The 15,917-nt window shown below is 35.6% G+C and overlaps 1 protein-coding gene across 1 annotated transcript in view; it reads right to left on the reverse strand.

Annotated features, from left to right (window-relative positions):
- Nucleotides 1-15,917, reverse strand: part of ITGBL1 (integrin subunit beta like 1) — a 227,064-nt gene that overhangs the window by 7,635 nt on the left and 203,512 nt on the right. Inside the window, exon 9 of the mRNA XM_066380600.1 lies at nt 1,348-1,494. Within this exon, the coding sequence (XP_066236697.1) occupies nt 1,348-1,494 (147 nt within the window). The remainder of the gene's footprint in view (nt 1-1,347; nt 1,495-15,917) is intronic.

Raw genomic sequence — 15,917 nt, forward strand, 5'->3', positions numbered from 1 at the left:
GAGAATTTCTGTGAAGAGATAATATCCTTATTCCAAGGATAATATCATCATGAAAACCAACACAAAAAGTATCTAAACTTCAGGTTCTGTGTTTGAAGCTATACTAAAAAAAAAAAAAAAAAATTAAAAAAAAATTGAATTCAGACAAGTTCGTCATTCTCAGTATTTTTTTATACACAGGATACTCACTTCTGATCTGAGAACATTTCTTTCTTCCCTCCTGCTTCTCCCTTGAATGTTAATTCTGTTTCTAGCCCCTTTCCTGTTCTGTCCGTTAAACTCTTCCTCTGTGATACTTTTCCTCTTTTTCCTGAACCTAGAGCAAGTGTTTCCAGGAGCTCAGTGCCCCTGAGAACTGAAATGGGGCGAGATTTCTTTAGGACTTGGAATGAGAATGAATTTAATAAGAGAGCGAAAGGGAACAAAGTGTTTGCTTTAAATGCATTTAAGTGCCACCTAGCTGCTGTAATTACATTAGGTTGAAGGCATGTCCCCCTTGCCAAAGTGCTGTAAACGCTGGTCTCAGACAGAATTCCTGGAAACCGAGAACATGGTTGTTTATTGAAATGAGCATGTTTGTATCAATTTTCAGCCTTCCTCCTGGGACCATATGCGGTCACAGCACCCATCTGATGTTATCTTTACAATGACGTCAAGACGCCTCTTTCATCCGGTTTTGGCATAGGCCTGGAGTGATAGGTAAAGCAACCACCATTGCTGAGGGGCACGTCCCTTGGTGCATTCTACTTCTGAGACCTCCTCAGCAGATCGGCTTTGCTTCACTGTGTCCTCTTCAGAAAGCTATTTGTCTGCTACTCCTGGATCAGGGTAGGTGATACAGGGTAAATGCAACTTCTGCTATAGAAGTCTGAAAAAAGGGGTGTTTGTTCTGCAAGAGGCAACTGAGCTGAAGAAGAGAGCTGGAAAATGACACGCAGTCCAGGCAGGGCAGCTCCCTACCATTTTCTGAGAATCTCATGAGCATCCAGATGCAGTTCTGGTCGCTGCTATTTCACAGGTGAGCTCAATGATGATCCTTTTGGCTTTTTTTTCCCTTTGGCAGAGCAGGGAGCATTCAATACCCACCATATCTTAACTGTACTTTCTTCATTAAACAAATATTAATTTAATTTCATTCACACTGAGGTTGTATACTAGCAGCATTTCACTGCCTTGGATATTAAACTTCACATGGCTAACTTTCAACCTTAACATCTGGAACAAGCAGAGGACAGAGTGGTTTTCATTCACACAAAGTGCAGTCTGAAAAAAATGTTTGCTCCGTGCTGCTGTACAAACCATGTGTCACAACAGGGATCCAGTCCAAGCACCGGCAGAGATACTCACCCTTTCCTGAGCATAATATGCCATCTGCTGATTCACACAGGCTCTTGCTCAGTTCCTCCGTCATGTTACACTTCCTGGGATGTTGGCAGAGCTTTCCAAACCAGCCTCTCTCGCAAACGCAGCGACCGCAGGAACACGTGCCGTGACCTAAAAAGCAATCACAGGGTGGGGTGAGAGAAAGAGATGGGTAAATATCCAGCTGAATCACAGCTTTTCCGGAAGAAATATGTAAACCATAGGATCTCATTTTCTATCTGGCGAACACACTTCCCCTTTATTCATAGTCAATGGGGTATGTAACCATTTAAAAGAACTGTACAACAATATTCTAGCTCCACATAATTCATTTGAATGTAGCAAAGGAGATGGAATCAAGAGAGAAAGAATCCTTGAAATAATTTAAAACGGAATTTTGCCATCCTTTCTCGATACAAAATACATCATTTGCATTTTATCAGTGGGGAGTCTTGGGGCTTTTCTCCACTGTGCACACCATGACACCCGAACCAAAGGGCAAGGCTGGTCAGTGACCATCGATGTGGCATTTATTGATTGCAACCCTATTGTTTACAAATAAAAACAAAAGGTTAATTTCCATAAGAATGGCATCTGGTATTACATTACTTTAGCTGTGTGTCTCTCTACTTACTAATAAGAACAGATATAAGTAACCGTGTTCCTCAATTATTGTCTAGAAGGTGAAAAGAGAATGAGGCTTAGATTTATATATCAAATTTCCTTTTCCTTTTGTTTCTGTCATTGGCTTCTGGTTTGAGGGACGTTTATCTTCTGGTAATATGTACAATGTTGTATTTGTGACATTTCTACATTGGCAGATACAACTGTCTAGTTTCTTGCCACCTATACCCCATTAAACAGCACCATCTTCCTAAAATGTTTCTTGTTTCCAATAAATGCTTTATCTTATTTCTTATATGAATATTACCTTATAGCCAGATCTCTCCAAAAAGGTCAAACAAAACAACTATTTGGTTGGCAAAATTTTATTGTATACTATAAATAGAGCATTTTACTAAGAACCAAGGTATGCAAAATCAAGCATCATAGACACAGTTGTCCCTCTCAGGGACACATAAAATCATCAGGCCAATCAACCCCTCCAGAACTGTTGACATCATTCTGTCTTGTGCATTTGCTGTGGCAGGGCCTTCAAGAGTAAACCTATTCCATCTGCTTCCTCTTACACTCAGCTTTGCACAAGAAAGGATTAGGGACCAATGCTTAATTGTTTGCAATTCATTGTTTTGATTAATTTAACCTAATCTCACACAAATCCAAATAAGGTTTTTCGATAACACATGATCATCTAAAAGCTCATGGAAAGCAAATGGGAAGCAAACTCAAGAGAGTTTGCTGGATTAAGAGACCTATTTCCAAAAGCCTCTTCTTATCAATATGTTGATTTACTAAATTTAATCTCACACAGCCTTTGATTAAGGTATCATCCCCAATTTATAGTCAAGAAATGGAGGCTCAGAGAAACAAAGCACAGAATCAGACCTTGACTCCAGTTTCTTTGAACTCATTGTCCACTCTCTCTCTCCACTGTGTCACTTTGCCTCTATTTTCATTTTGGAAAATTAATAATAAGCAATTTGAGAAAACTAGAAACATTTTCTTAATTCCTAACATTTTTAGGTGCTGCATAGTTTGAAGGTATACGTTTGATATTCATGGGCATTTTCTTCTTACAAAGTCTCTCCTGTATTAGTTTTCATGGGATTGGACCTTCCTTATCCTTTCAACACTCCTCCGTTGTCTATAAATTCTTCTACTTTTTTTGACTCAATGAATGTAGGCATTTCCTAATTGTTCATTTTCAGTTATCTTTTATCTCCCTATAATTTCTGCTTTGAAAAATTTATCACATCACAGGATTTCTATAACTTCAATGATCACAAAACTGTACCACACCTGTGATTCCATACCTTGTGTTCTATCAGCATCCAAAATTGATACTTCCCCACTTGCACATATAATTTTTTTCTAAAAGTTACTCTTCTGTATTGTCCATTTCTTTTAATAACACAACTTTCCTTTTAGTCAACCAGTTCAAAATGTTTTGAATCACATTTCAATCCCACTTACCTCATCTAAAGTGTTGCCAGTTCTTGTTGAAACTACCTCCAAAATATCCACTCGTATCACCATCATAAACCTTTGAGAAACCTTCTTATGTCTTTCTTCAGTACTCTTGCTCACAGCTTCCTATCATACTACTCTACTCACATCACAGCCTTGAGATCTAGTGCTGTATGGCTCCATAATGTTTGAGATGTTTTCTTACTTTACCCTTCCTTATGTTTTAGGTTCCTGATAGAGAGTCTCTAGCTACTTTTCCAACCTGACATTCTCTCCTCTTCTCCCCTTGCACATACCTCTTGATTTAATTAAACTGATCTATTCCTTCTTCTCTATGAATTCCCTGCCCTTTTCTGATTCATGCCTTTGTTTTGATTGAAATGCCATACCTCTGTCCCCCTATTTAACACATCCAGGTCCTGCTTAATTTCCAAACCTCTGTGAAGACTTTTCTAATATCCCCCAGTGAAATTCACCTTATCTTCTGAATTTCTATACTACCTATTTTTAACTTCTATTATAAAACTTTTTGTCTTTCAACTTGTGATATGTTGTTATTTATCAAGTGAACCCATTTGTTGAACATAAGAGTCATTCTGATTCATCACCATAGTTTTCAAAGTGCACACTGCCTTAGTCACAGTTAATCCTTAAAAAACACTGATACATTAAGGTTACTTTTTTAAACAATATCTTCTGATTTTTTTAAAAAATGAATCACAACTGCAAACTGTAAACTGAATCCAAGGCATGTTTACAGGGCATCTGGTTAGTGAACTGTACTTCAAGGCCAATGGACAGTTCTTGGATGACTATTTTATTTCTATTCTATAGAGTGGGTGATGTTAGAGAATTAATGTTCCCTAAGAGCTACACATTCAATCAATAGTTATTGAATTGATTATATCTTGATTTCTTCAATAAAACAAAAAAAAGTCCATTTAAAGTAAAGTCTACTAAAGAAATTTTTAAAAAGTTGCCCATCTTTAGGGGCATAAAATCTGGTGTAAAAAATATGTAATACATAACAAAGTAATAGCAAGCTTCTAATATAAACCCATTGAGCTTTGTACTATTTAAATGTTCACGTTTCTTACTATCTCAGTTAGTAAGAATTATCATCTATTTAATAATTAGAATCATTAAATCTCAATTGCAAAGAAGGGCATTCTGCCTTTGACTTAGAAGTTTATTGAGAATGACACAATGGCATCTCACAAAAATACTTTAATATAAAATTTATATGCAGATTGGTGATCTTTTTTATTTATTAGTTTATTTATCACATCCTTCTATAATGTTAAGTTGACATCTAGCCCAGGCAATAGTCAAAATGCATTGGTATTTCCATGTTTTGATTTGCCATTTACATAGCTAACCTTTAGATAATTTTTTAAATGCTTTCAATAATATCTTTTTTATAAACTAATAATTTTAGTCACACATTCAAGACATCTATTGTGCACCAAGAATAGTAGTAGACCTACCCTTACAGTGTTTTCAGTGCACTAAGGGAGAAAATAAGTAACAAGTGAACAAATGCACTTCAGCAATGGAAGATTAAAGAGGGTACTAGTGTATTCAACAGTGAGAACACTGTTAACTGCAGTTTTCAGGGAAGGGTTTCTTGATATCCAAGGGATGAAAAGCAGCCAGAGAGGCAATGTTCTAGGAAAGCTAATGAAAAGTTCTTGGAATAAAAAAGAACTTGGCAAGTTATAGGCAGTAAAAAAAAGGCCAATATGTTTGGAGAATAGTGAGTAAGAAAGCAGGAATAAATAATAAAATTGTAGAAATATTTAGAAATAAGGACATAACAAACTGTTATTCTTAGTAAGGAGTTTAAATATTTTTTCTAATAAAAATAGGATATCATAGAAGAGTGTTAAGCAAGAGCGATGTGATATGTTATAATTTGTAAACTTGTTTTGGCAGCTAAGTGTGAGAAACTATACTGTATTGGGAAGAAACGAGTATGGGGAAAGTGATAGAATACAGTATTTCAATAGACCAAGTAAAAGACAGTGAAGGCTTAAAGTAGTATGGTAGCAGAGCAAATGCAGAGAAGTGCACGGAGATCTACTCTGGTGGTGTCATCTATAAGACTTGTTGTTGAACTGGGCGTGACAGGTGCGAGAGAGGAAGAATTAGTATTCTGGCTATAAAATATTATGAATAACGATGCCACCTTTAGCTATGGAAGCCATAGCAGGATACATTGATAGCAGCAAATCAGCTGTTTTGAGCCTCGTGTGATTGAGATTTTTTTTGTAAGAATTTTTTGAGGGGCATTTACCTAAGAGTGGTCTTAGGGTATGTATAAGTTCATCTTTAGGAGATACCATCAAAGAGTTTTTGCAAGTGGCTGTAACAACTTACACCCACTACGAAAGTACAGAAGTCTAGCTGCTCTCCATCCTCATCAGTAGTTGGCATTGTAGGTAGTTTTATTTTATGTCATTTTATTTATGTTCTGTTTTGTTTTTCTTTTCTCTTTTTGTCAAGGAAGTTGTTGACACAGCCTGGTGTTGAAAATAGGTTAGATCTAGCTAGGCATGTAAGTGCTGCAGTTTTTGAAAATAGATTGCATTTAAAGCTTTGGAAGTGAATGAGCCCACCTAGGGCGAAATAAGTCGTAGGAAACTTCAATATATAGGGTAAGGTAGAGGAGGAGAAGCCAGACAAATACAAACACTCAATATAGAAGGAGAAAAAAAAGACAATTGTGTTGTCTCATAAAATGACAGAGGATGCCATTATGAAAACCTACTACATAGAATAGTCCTGAAAATTGGATTTAAAAAAGTAAGAACATAAGAGTAGTTTCAGTGCTAGACCAACTCTACTCTGTTGCCATCTAGTTCTTACAGAACTATAGTAATACCATCCATATACATCATTCAGTGAGAACACTACCTCTGTTCGGTAGGAAAATCCAGTGATAAGTTATCTTCATATAGGTATACAAGAATAGATCATTCTAGAACAGATCTGTAGGAGGAACCAGCCCACAGAACCACTTGAAGTACACTAAACCTGTCTTTGCCTGACAAGGTTTCTCACAGATGAGTAGAGTTTCATCCTCTCTCCACTTCCAATGTCCTCTGTCCTCTCCAGATACTTCCACCCACCAGTGATTTTTGTTCTTAATCTTATTTCTTCCTCCATGCCAAAATATTCACCAAGAATGCTCTAGACCTGTGTTGTCTGATTTGAACTTATTAAGTAAAATTAAAAATTCAGTTTCTCAGTTACACTAGTCATAACTCAAGTGCTCAGTAGCCATATGTGACCAACGGCTACTATGTTAAATAACGCAGTTTCAGAACATTCACATCCTCTTTGGAAGTTCTATTGAACAGTGCTGCTCTAGACACTAACCTTTGCGAGTGAACTTCATTGGCTCAGAGCTATTCTTCTTTAAAACACTATAATGATGGTTCTCAGTTGGGAAACTCAGCCATGAATGGAAACTAATTGTATCAGCTGTGATATTCTTCTTGCCCAATATTATTCTCCCTTTGTTAATATCAGGAGAATACCTTTTCCCCTAGGGAAGTGATAATATGTCTATGTGGAAGATGATTTATTACTTAGGTTCCTTTTGACCTGAGGTATTCCTAGGAAAAAGCACTAATAAATAAGATATAAGAGAAAAATCTTCTAGGTGAGGTTCCCAGAACAGTGATTGTCTTCCAAAGAAAATGGAACAGACTCAGTCAGCATGTATCCTTTGCCCTTTGTCTGTTTTCCTTTTCCCCTTTCTTCTTTCTTGGAAGATGGACACAATTGGAGGTTTTCTAGGAGGATGGCAATAAGAATCATACTGCAAGGGCAGAGCAGAAAGGAAGATAGAAAGGCTATGGATGTCAATGGACCTCAGGTAGTCCCTCAGCATCCATCTCTGTCTGAAGTGACTACCTGCAGACTTAGTTTTGTAAATTACCTTCAACCAACCACAGTCTTAACTTACAAACTCAGGAAAGAGGTTTGTGATTTTGAAATGTAATTTGGAAACAATCTTGCTACTGATTATATTGTCCAGCCTAAAAAAGACTTGGTCTGAGTGAGTGGCCTGAGGTCTTCCTCAATCTGAGAGAAAAAAAAACCCACGGTGCTGGGGTTCACTGCACTCATACTCTCAGGTCTCAAGACCTCCTTCAAACTGCAGCCACAGAATAAAGAGCTCCCTGAAGAAATGTAAACTGGTTGTGTAATTAAGAGGTGGCTCTTCATTATCCCCTCTTGTCTTTTAAATTGGACTCATGGGCAGCTATTAAAGAAGCATAAAAGAAAGAAGAAAAGCAATAGCAGTCTATTTCTTATTCTAATCCTGGGTATAGAGAGCATGGAGAGAGGGTTCTGATTAAGCTTATTTTAAGATCAAAACAAACCTACATGAGCCAACCTGTAGATATATTTTCTTTGTGAAATGTTAGTCATATATCACTAAAATATGAGTATATCTTAAGGACTATCACTCTGGACAAAAAATAAATATTTTTTAGTAGTGACTTATCTGATTTTTAAAATCCATGCATTTATTAGGTCACAAAAATTTTTTATTGTTAATAAAGATGTTTTAAGAGAGTGCACATATGTTTTTATGATCGTTGAACATGACTCCTTAATAAGTTAATTCAATGGAGAATGGTCTTACTATAGTGACTTTCTTTTTGCCAGTCATTTCCAGGTTGAAACTTTGGTATAATCACAGCTGAACTGCTTAAAATTATGTAATCACTTTCATTCACCTTCAGGTACAATTGCTAAATTATCCCAGCCTGCCAGAATTGGTTTAGTCATCTTTAGTGTTTTTGTTAGGAAGGTGGATAACCAACGTTGGCTTTCAGTCCTCCTGTGCCTGCTGATTGGGTAGGTTTAGGGATGTTTTTGGTTTTACTATTTATTTGATGATATGCTACTTTGAAGTCAGAGACCTGTATTTTGGTTTGAATACACAGTGGACCCACAGGGTTCTAGTTCATCCCTATAGGTAAAAGGCTACAGAAGTGATGGCTCAGTGTCTGGTGATAAACTGAGCAAACTACCCAAATGAGTGATTCTCAATTTTGTTTTCCTCTGAAGCCCCTCAGGGAAAAGATGTCAGTGAGATTCAAACACTCCTAGTAGTAAGATCCATTCCCCACTGACTGCCACATGATGGAAGGATAAATACTTTGAACAAAACTAATTGCCATTCCTTCCCTGACACACAGAAATGCTGATTTGTAGAATGTCAACTTCTTTCCAAAACCCTCTGTGACTAGTACGTACCTCAAAACATCTTAGAGAGATAGATTATATTGTCCTGTTATAGAGATGGAAGCCCTAATCTTTTACTTTCTATTACATAGGTAAGGCATTCATTGATTGCTTACTTATCACATAGTACCAGGCACTTTTCATTCATTGTGTCTCATTCTTACCATAAAGCCAATTGGTGGGCATTATTATCCTTATTGTACACATTAATAAACTAAGGTAGATACCAAATGACCCATCTAAGTTACAACAACTAGTAAGAAATACCGCCAGAATTCAAATGCTGGTCTCTTTGAATATGAAGTTCATGTTCATCTTGATGCAGGGAATTATCTCACTTTGATCAAAAGAAAATGGTTACTTCTGCTCACTTAAAAATGTCATGGAATATATGCACATACAGACTGAAGCAACTGAACATACCATAGAATGTGAGCTTTGTCTATACAAAATATCAAAATATCCAAAGAAGATTCTTCCCATGAAAAAAAGAAAGAAAAAAAGAAAGAGAGGAAGGAAGGAAGGAAGGAAGGAAGGAAGGAAGGAAGGAAGGAAGGAAGGAAGGAAGGACAGCAAAATTTCATCAGATATTATTTTTGGATGGTAGACTTATGGGTAATTTTTATTTTATTCTTTATGTTATTTTAGTTTTATTAAGTGTTGAAAAGGAAAACATTAATATAAAAATACTTTATAATATCCTGATATTTAAAGATATGCAGAGTAAAATAAATGGAGATGAAATAATATCTATTATAAATAATGAATGAGTAAAAAATTTGAAAAAGTCCTTCCCAAGATGGATTCAAGAGCAGCTGAGAAAAAGTTCTGATATCAGAAAATGAAATAAATCTATTCATTCAACATATCAAATGCTTTTTTACCTCTGTGCCTTTGCTTAGCTTTCCCAGGCCTAAAATGTTCACATCCGATTTTCACACCTTTAAAGTTTAGCTCTTGAAGGTCTACAGCAACGGTTAACTTTAACCTGAAGAATTCTTTGATCCCAAAGTGGAATCAATATTGTGTGTGTTCCCCACCACTTAATTTATTTATTTATTTATTTATTTTTTTTTTATATATAATTTTATTTTTTTTAATGGGGTGACATCAATAAATCAGGATACATATATTCAAAGATAACAAGTCCAGGTTATCTTGTCGTTCAATTATGTTGCATACCCACCACCCAAAGTCAGATTGTCCTCTGTCACCTTCTATCTTGTTTTCTTTGTGCCCCTCCCCACCCCCTATCCCTCTCCCATTCCCCCCTCCCCCCCGTAACCACCACACTCTTATAAATGTCTCTTAGTTTCACTATTATGTCCCACCTACGTATGGAATAATACAGTTCCTGGTTTTTTCTGATTTACTTATTTCACTTCGTATCATGTTATCAAGATCCCACCATTTTGCTGTAAATGTTCCGATGTCATCATTTCTTATGGCTGAGTAGTATTCCATAGTGTATATGTGCCACATCTTCTTTATCCAGTCATCTATTGATGGGCTTTTTGGTTGTTTCCATGTCCTGGCCACTGTGAACAATGCTGCAATAAACATGGGGCTGCATGTGTCTTTACGTATCAATGTTTCTGAGTTTTTGGGATATATACCCAGTAGAGGGATTGCTGGGTCATAAGGTAGTTCTATTTTCAGTTTTTTTGAGGAACCACCATACTTTCTTCCATAATGGTTGTACTACTTTACATTCCCACCAACAGTGTATGAGGGTTCCTTTTTCTCCACAGCCTCTCCAACATTTGCTGTTACCTGACTTGCTAATAACAGCTAATCGAACAGGTGTGAGGTGGTATCTCATTGCCGTTTTGATTTGCATTTCTCTAATAGCTAAAGAAGATGAGCATCTTTTCATATATCTGTTGGCCATTTGTATTTCTTCCTGGGAGAAGTGTCTATTCATATCCTCTTCCCATTTTTTTATTGGATTGTTTGTTTGTTTGTTGTTGAGTTTTATGAGTTCTTTGTATATTTTGGATATTAGGCCCTTATCTGAGCTGTCATTTGAAAAAATCATTTCCCATTTAGTTGGCTTTCTGTTTATTTTGTTATCAGTTTCTCTTGCTGAGCAAAAACTTCTTAGTCTGATGTAGTCCCATTCATTAATTTTTGCCTTCACTTCTCTTGCCATTGGAGTCAAATTCATAAAATGCTCTTTAAAACCCAGGTCCCTGAGTTGAGTACCTATGTCTTCTTCTATGTACTTAATTGTTTCAGGTCTTATGTTTAGATCTTTGATCCATTTTGAGTTAATTTTTGTACAGGGGGAGAGACTGTAGTCCAGTTTCATTCTTTTGCATGTGGCTTTCCAGTTTTCCCAGTACCATTTATTGAAGAGGCTTTCTTTTCTCCATTGTGTGTTGTTGGCCCCTTTATCAAAAATTATTTGACTATATATATGTGGTTTTATTTCTGGACTTTCTATTCTGTTCCATTGGTCTGAGTGTCTATTTTTCTGCCAATACCATGCTGTTTTGATTGTCGTGGCCCTATACTAGAGTTTGAAGTCAAGTATTGAAATGCCCCCAGCTTCATTCTTTTTCTTTAGGATTGCTTTGGCTATTCGGGGTTTTTTATAGTTCCATATAAATCTGATGATTTTTTGCTCTATTTCTTTAAAAAATGTCATTGGAAGTTTGATGGGAATTGCATTAAATTTGTATATTGCTTTGGGTAATATAGCCATCTTGATTATATTTATTCTTCCTAGCCAAGAACAAGGTATATTCTTCCATCTCATTATATCTTTTTCGATTTCCCTTAACAATGGTTTATAGTTTTCATTATATAAGTCCTTTACATTCTTTGTTTATTCCTAAGTATTTTATTTTTTTTGTTGCAATCGTGAAGGGGATTATTCTTTTGAGTTCCTTCTCAGTTGTTTCATTGTTGGCATATAGAAAGGCTATTGACTTCTGTATGTTAATTTTGTATCCTGCGACCTTACTGTATTGGCTTATTGTTTCTAGTAGTCTTTTTGTGGATTCTTTGGGGTTTTCGATGTATAATATCATATCATCTGCAAAAAGTGATACCTTTACTTCTTCTTTTCCGATATGGATGCCTTTTATTTCTTTGTCTTGTCTGATTGCTCTGGCTAGAACCTCTAGTACCACATTAAATAAGAGTGGAGAGAGTGGACAACCCTGTCTTGTTCCTGATTTAAGGGGGAAAGCCTTCAGTTTAGTGCCATTTAATATGATGTTAGCTGATGGTTTATCATATATGGCCTTTATCATGTTGAGATATTTTCCTTCTATACCCATTTTGTTGAGAGTCTTAAACATAAAATTGTGTTGTATTTTATCGAAAGCCTTTTCTGCGTATATTGATAAGATCATGTGGTTTTTGTTCTTTGTTTTGTTGATATGGTGTATTACATTAACCGTTTTACATATGTTGAACCATCCTTGAGATTCTGGGATGAATCCCACTTGATCATGATGTATTATTTTTTTAATATGTTGTTGTATTCGATTTGCTAGTATTTTGTTTAGTATTTTAGCATCTGTATTCATTAGAGATATTGGTCTGTAGTTTTCTTTTTTTGTGCCATCCTTGCCTGGTTTTGGTATGAGGGTTATGTTGGCTTCGTAAAATGTGTTTGGAAGTATTGCTTCTTCTTCAATTTTTTGGAAGACTTTGAGTAGAATAGGAACCAAGTCTTCTTTGAATGTTTGATAAAATTCGCTAGTATAGCCGTCAGGGCCTGGACTTTTATTTTTGGGGAGGTTTTTAATGTTTTTTTCTATTTCTTCTCTACTGATAGGTCTGTTTAGGCTTTCTGCTTCTTCTTGACTCAGTCTAGGAAGGTTGTATTTTTCTAGGAATTTATCCATTTCTTCTAGGTTGTTGAATTTAGTAGCATAAAGTTTTTCATAGTATTCTACAATAATTCTTTGTATATCTACGGTGTCCGTGGTGATTTCTCCTCTTTCATTTTGGATTTTGTTTATATGAGTTCTTTCTCTTTTTTCCTTGGTAAGTCTTGCCAAGGGTTTGTCAATTTTGTTGATCTTTTCAAAGAACCAGCTCCTTGTTCTATTAATTTTTTCTATAGTTTTTCTGTTCTCTAATTCATTTATTTCGGCTCTGATTTTTATTATCTCCTTTCTCCGGCTGGTTTTGGGTTGTCTTTGTTCTTCTTTTTCTAGTTCCTTAAGGTGGGAAGTTAAGTGGTTCACTTGGGCTCTCTCTTGTTTGTTCATATATGCCTGAAGTGATATGAACTTCCCTCTTATCACTGCTTTTGCTGCATCCCATAGATTCTGATATGTCGTATTGTCATTTTCATTAGTCTGTATATATCTTTTGATCTCTGCACTCATTTCTTCTTTGACCCATTCATTTTTTAAAAGTATGTTGTTTAGTTTCCACATTTTTGTGGGATTTTTTTCCTCTTTTTTGCAGTTGAATTCTAGTTTCAAGGCTTTATGATCAGAAAATATGCTTGGTACAACTTCAATTTTTCTGAATTTGCTGATGTTGTTTTTGTGGCCCAACATATGGTCAATTCTTGAGAATGATCCATGTACACTGGAGAAAAATGTATACTCAGTCACTTTGGGATGAAATGTCCTGTAGATGTCTATCATATCCAGGTGCTCTAGTGTTTCGTTTAAGGCCAGTATGTCTTTGTTGATTCTCTGTTTGGATGACCGATCTAGAGCCGTCAGCAGTGTATTGAGGTCTCCAAGTATGATTGTGTTTTTGTCAGTTTTTGTTTTAAGATCAATAAGTAGCTGTCTTATATATTTTGGTGCTCCTTGGTTTGGTGCATATATATTAAGAATTGTTATGTCTTCTTGATTCAGTGTCCCCTTAGCCATTATGAAATGGCCATTTTTGTCTCTGAGTACTTTTCCTGTCTTGTAGTCAGCATTATCCGATATGAGTATTGCTACACCTGCTTTTTTTTGGATGTTATTTGCTTGGAGTATTGTTTTCCAGCCTTTCACTTTGAATTTGTTTTTATCCTTGTTACTTAGATGAGTTTCCTGTAGGCAGCATATAGTTGGATTTTCTTTTTTAATCCATTCTGCTACTCTGTGCCTTTTTATTGGTGAGTTTAATCCGTTTACATTTAGTGTAATTATTGATACTTGTGAGTTCCCTATTGCCATTTTATATCTTGCTTTCTGTTAGTTTTGTGTCTTGTTTGATCCTTCTCTTTTGTTTTTCTATCTTTTGTTTTTATTTGGTTGTATTCCATACATCTTTCCACTGTTGCTATCTTTTTTATCTCATGTGCTTCTGTGGTGGTTTTTTCAATGGTGGTTACCTTTGAATAATGAAAAGGGTCCCTACCCTGTTCATTGTAGCGAACTATTTTGTGAGTACTTTTGCACTCCATCGTCCTTTGCTACTGTTAATCTCCATCTTCTCCCCCTCTTTCTTTTTGTTGTTGTCACAGTTTAAATTTGGTTTTATTGTGTTCTTCTTGGAGCTTTTACTTGTGGCTCTGTTTTTTTTTTGTTCTTTGTATCTGATTGGAGAACCCCCTTTAGTAATTCCTGGAGTGGGGGTTTTCTGATGATAAATTCCCTCATCTTTTCTGTATCTGTGAATGTTTTTATTTCTCCTTCATATTTGAAGGATAGCTTTGATGGGTATAGTATTCGTGGCTGAAAGTTCCTCTCTTTCAGGACTTTAAATATTGGGGTCCATTCTCTTCTAGCTTGTAGAGTTTCTGCTGAGAAATCTGATGATAATCTAATGGGCCTTCCTTTATATGTTGTATTCTTCTTTTCCCTGGCTGCCTTGAGAATTTTTTCTTTGCTGTTGGTTTGTGTCAATTTCATTATGATATGCCTTGGAGTAGGTTTGTTGGGGTTAAGAAAACTTGGAGTTCTGTTTGCTTCTTGAACTTGAGGCTTTAGTTCTTTCCACAGGCTTGGGAAGTTCTCATCTATTATTTGTTTGAGTATGTTCTCCATTCCATTTTCTCTCTCTTCTCCCTCTGATATACCTATTATTCTTATGTTATTCTTTTTGATGGAGTCAGATAATTCTTGTAGGGCTATCTCATTTTTTTTTAATTTTTGAGTCTCTTTCTTCTTCTCTCTGTTGTGCCTCAAGTTGCTTGTCTTCTATTTCACTAATCCTCTCTTCTATCTGACCTGTTCTATTAGCTAAGCTTGTTACTTCGTTTTTCAGCTCGTGAATTGAGTTTTTCATCTCTGTTTGATTTGTTTTTATAGTTTCAATTTCCTTGGACATATATTCTTTGTGTTCATTGAGTTGTTTTCTGAGTTCCCTAAATTGCCTTTCTGTGTTTTCTTGTATATCTCGGAGGATTTTTAGGATTTCTATCTTGAATTCTCTGTCATTTAGCTCCAAGGTTTCCAATATATTAAATTTTTTCTCCATAGATTTTTCCTCATCTAGCTGTGTTACCTCTCTTTCTTTTGTATCCATGATATTCGATTTTCTCTTCCTTAATGGCATCTGAGGGTGGTTTTGTTGATAGTATTAATGAGATTTAATAAAGAATAAAAAGTTAAAAAAAATAAAAAAAATAAAAAATCGAAAAGAGTTGTTTTTTTAAAAAAAAATTAATAATGAAATAAAGAAAAATAAAATAAAATAAAAATTTAAAAAAAAAAAAAAGGAAATTATTCCCCCCCTCCTTTTTTCCTCTCCTCTCCTCTCCCCTCTTTCTTGATAAAATCTTGTGGTGGACTGTGAATTATAACAAACAATGCCTGTGATGGAGGGCCTGAATTGGGGAAAAGTAATAAAGGGGCAAAAAAAAAAAAGAAAGAAAGAAAGAAAAAAGAAAAAAAAGAGCGTATGGACCCACAAAAAGCAAATAAGGAAAAAATTTGCGTCAAGAATAAAATGATTTGCTTTTAGGTGTTGGTTGTCTAAGAGTTATGATGAGAGGATTAAGAGGAAAACAGAAAAATGGGGGGACAAATTAAAAAATTACTATTGTATTTAGTGGAACAAGAACTAGATAATATGGAGAGCCAGGGATGGGAGCACTGCTAGTGAGTTAAAAAGGTGAAGTAAAAACCCCCCAAAATGCCACAAACATAAGTTTGAGTCCCAGATAAGATAATTTGTTTGTTATTGAGGTTTGAATGAGAGGAGTTGTAAAGGAAAAAGGAAGAAACTAATATAGAGGGAGAAAAGAAAGAGAGAGAGAGAAAGAAAAAAAAAAAAGAGGGAACCACTAA

Source organism: Saccopteryx leptura, chromosome 4, assembly GCF_036850995.1.
Source record: "Saccopteryx leptura isolate mSacLep1 chromosome 4, mSacLep1_pri_phased_curated, whole genome shotgun sequence".
Lineage (NCBI taxonomy): Eukaryota > Metazoa > Chordata > Mammalia > Chiroptera > Emballonuridae > Saccopteryx > Saccopteryx leptura.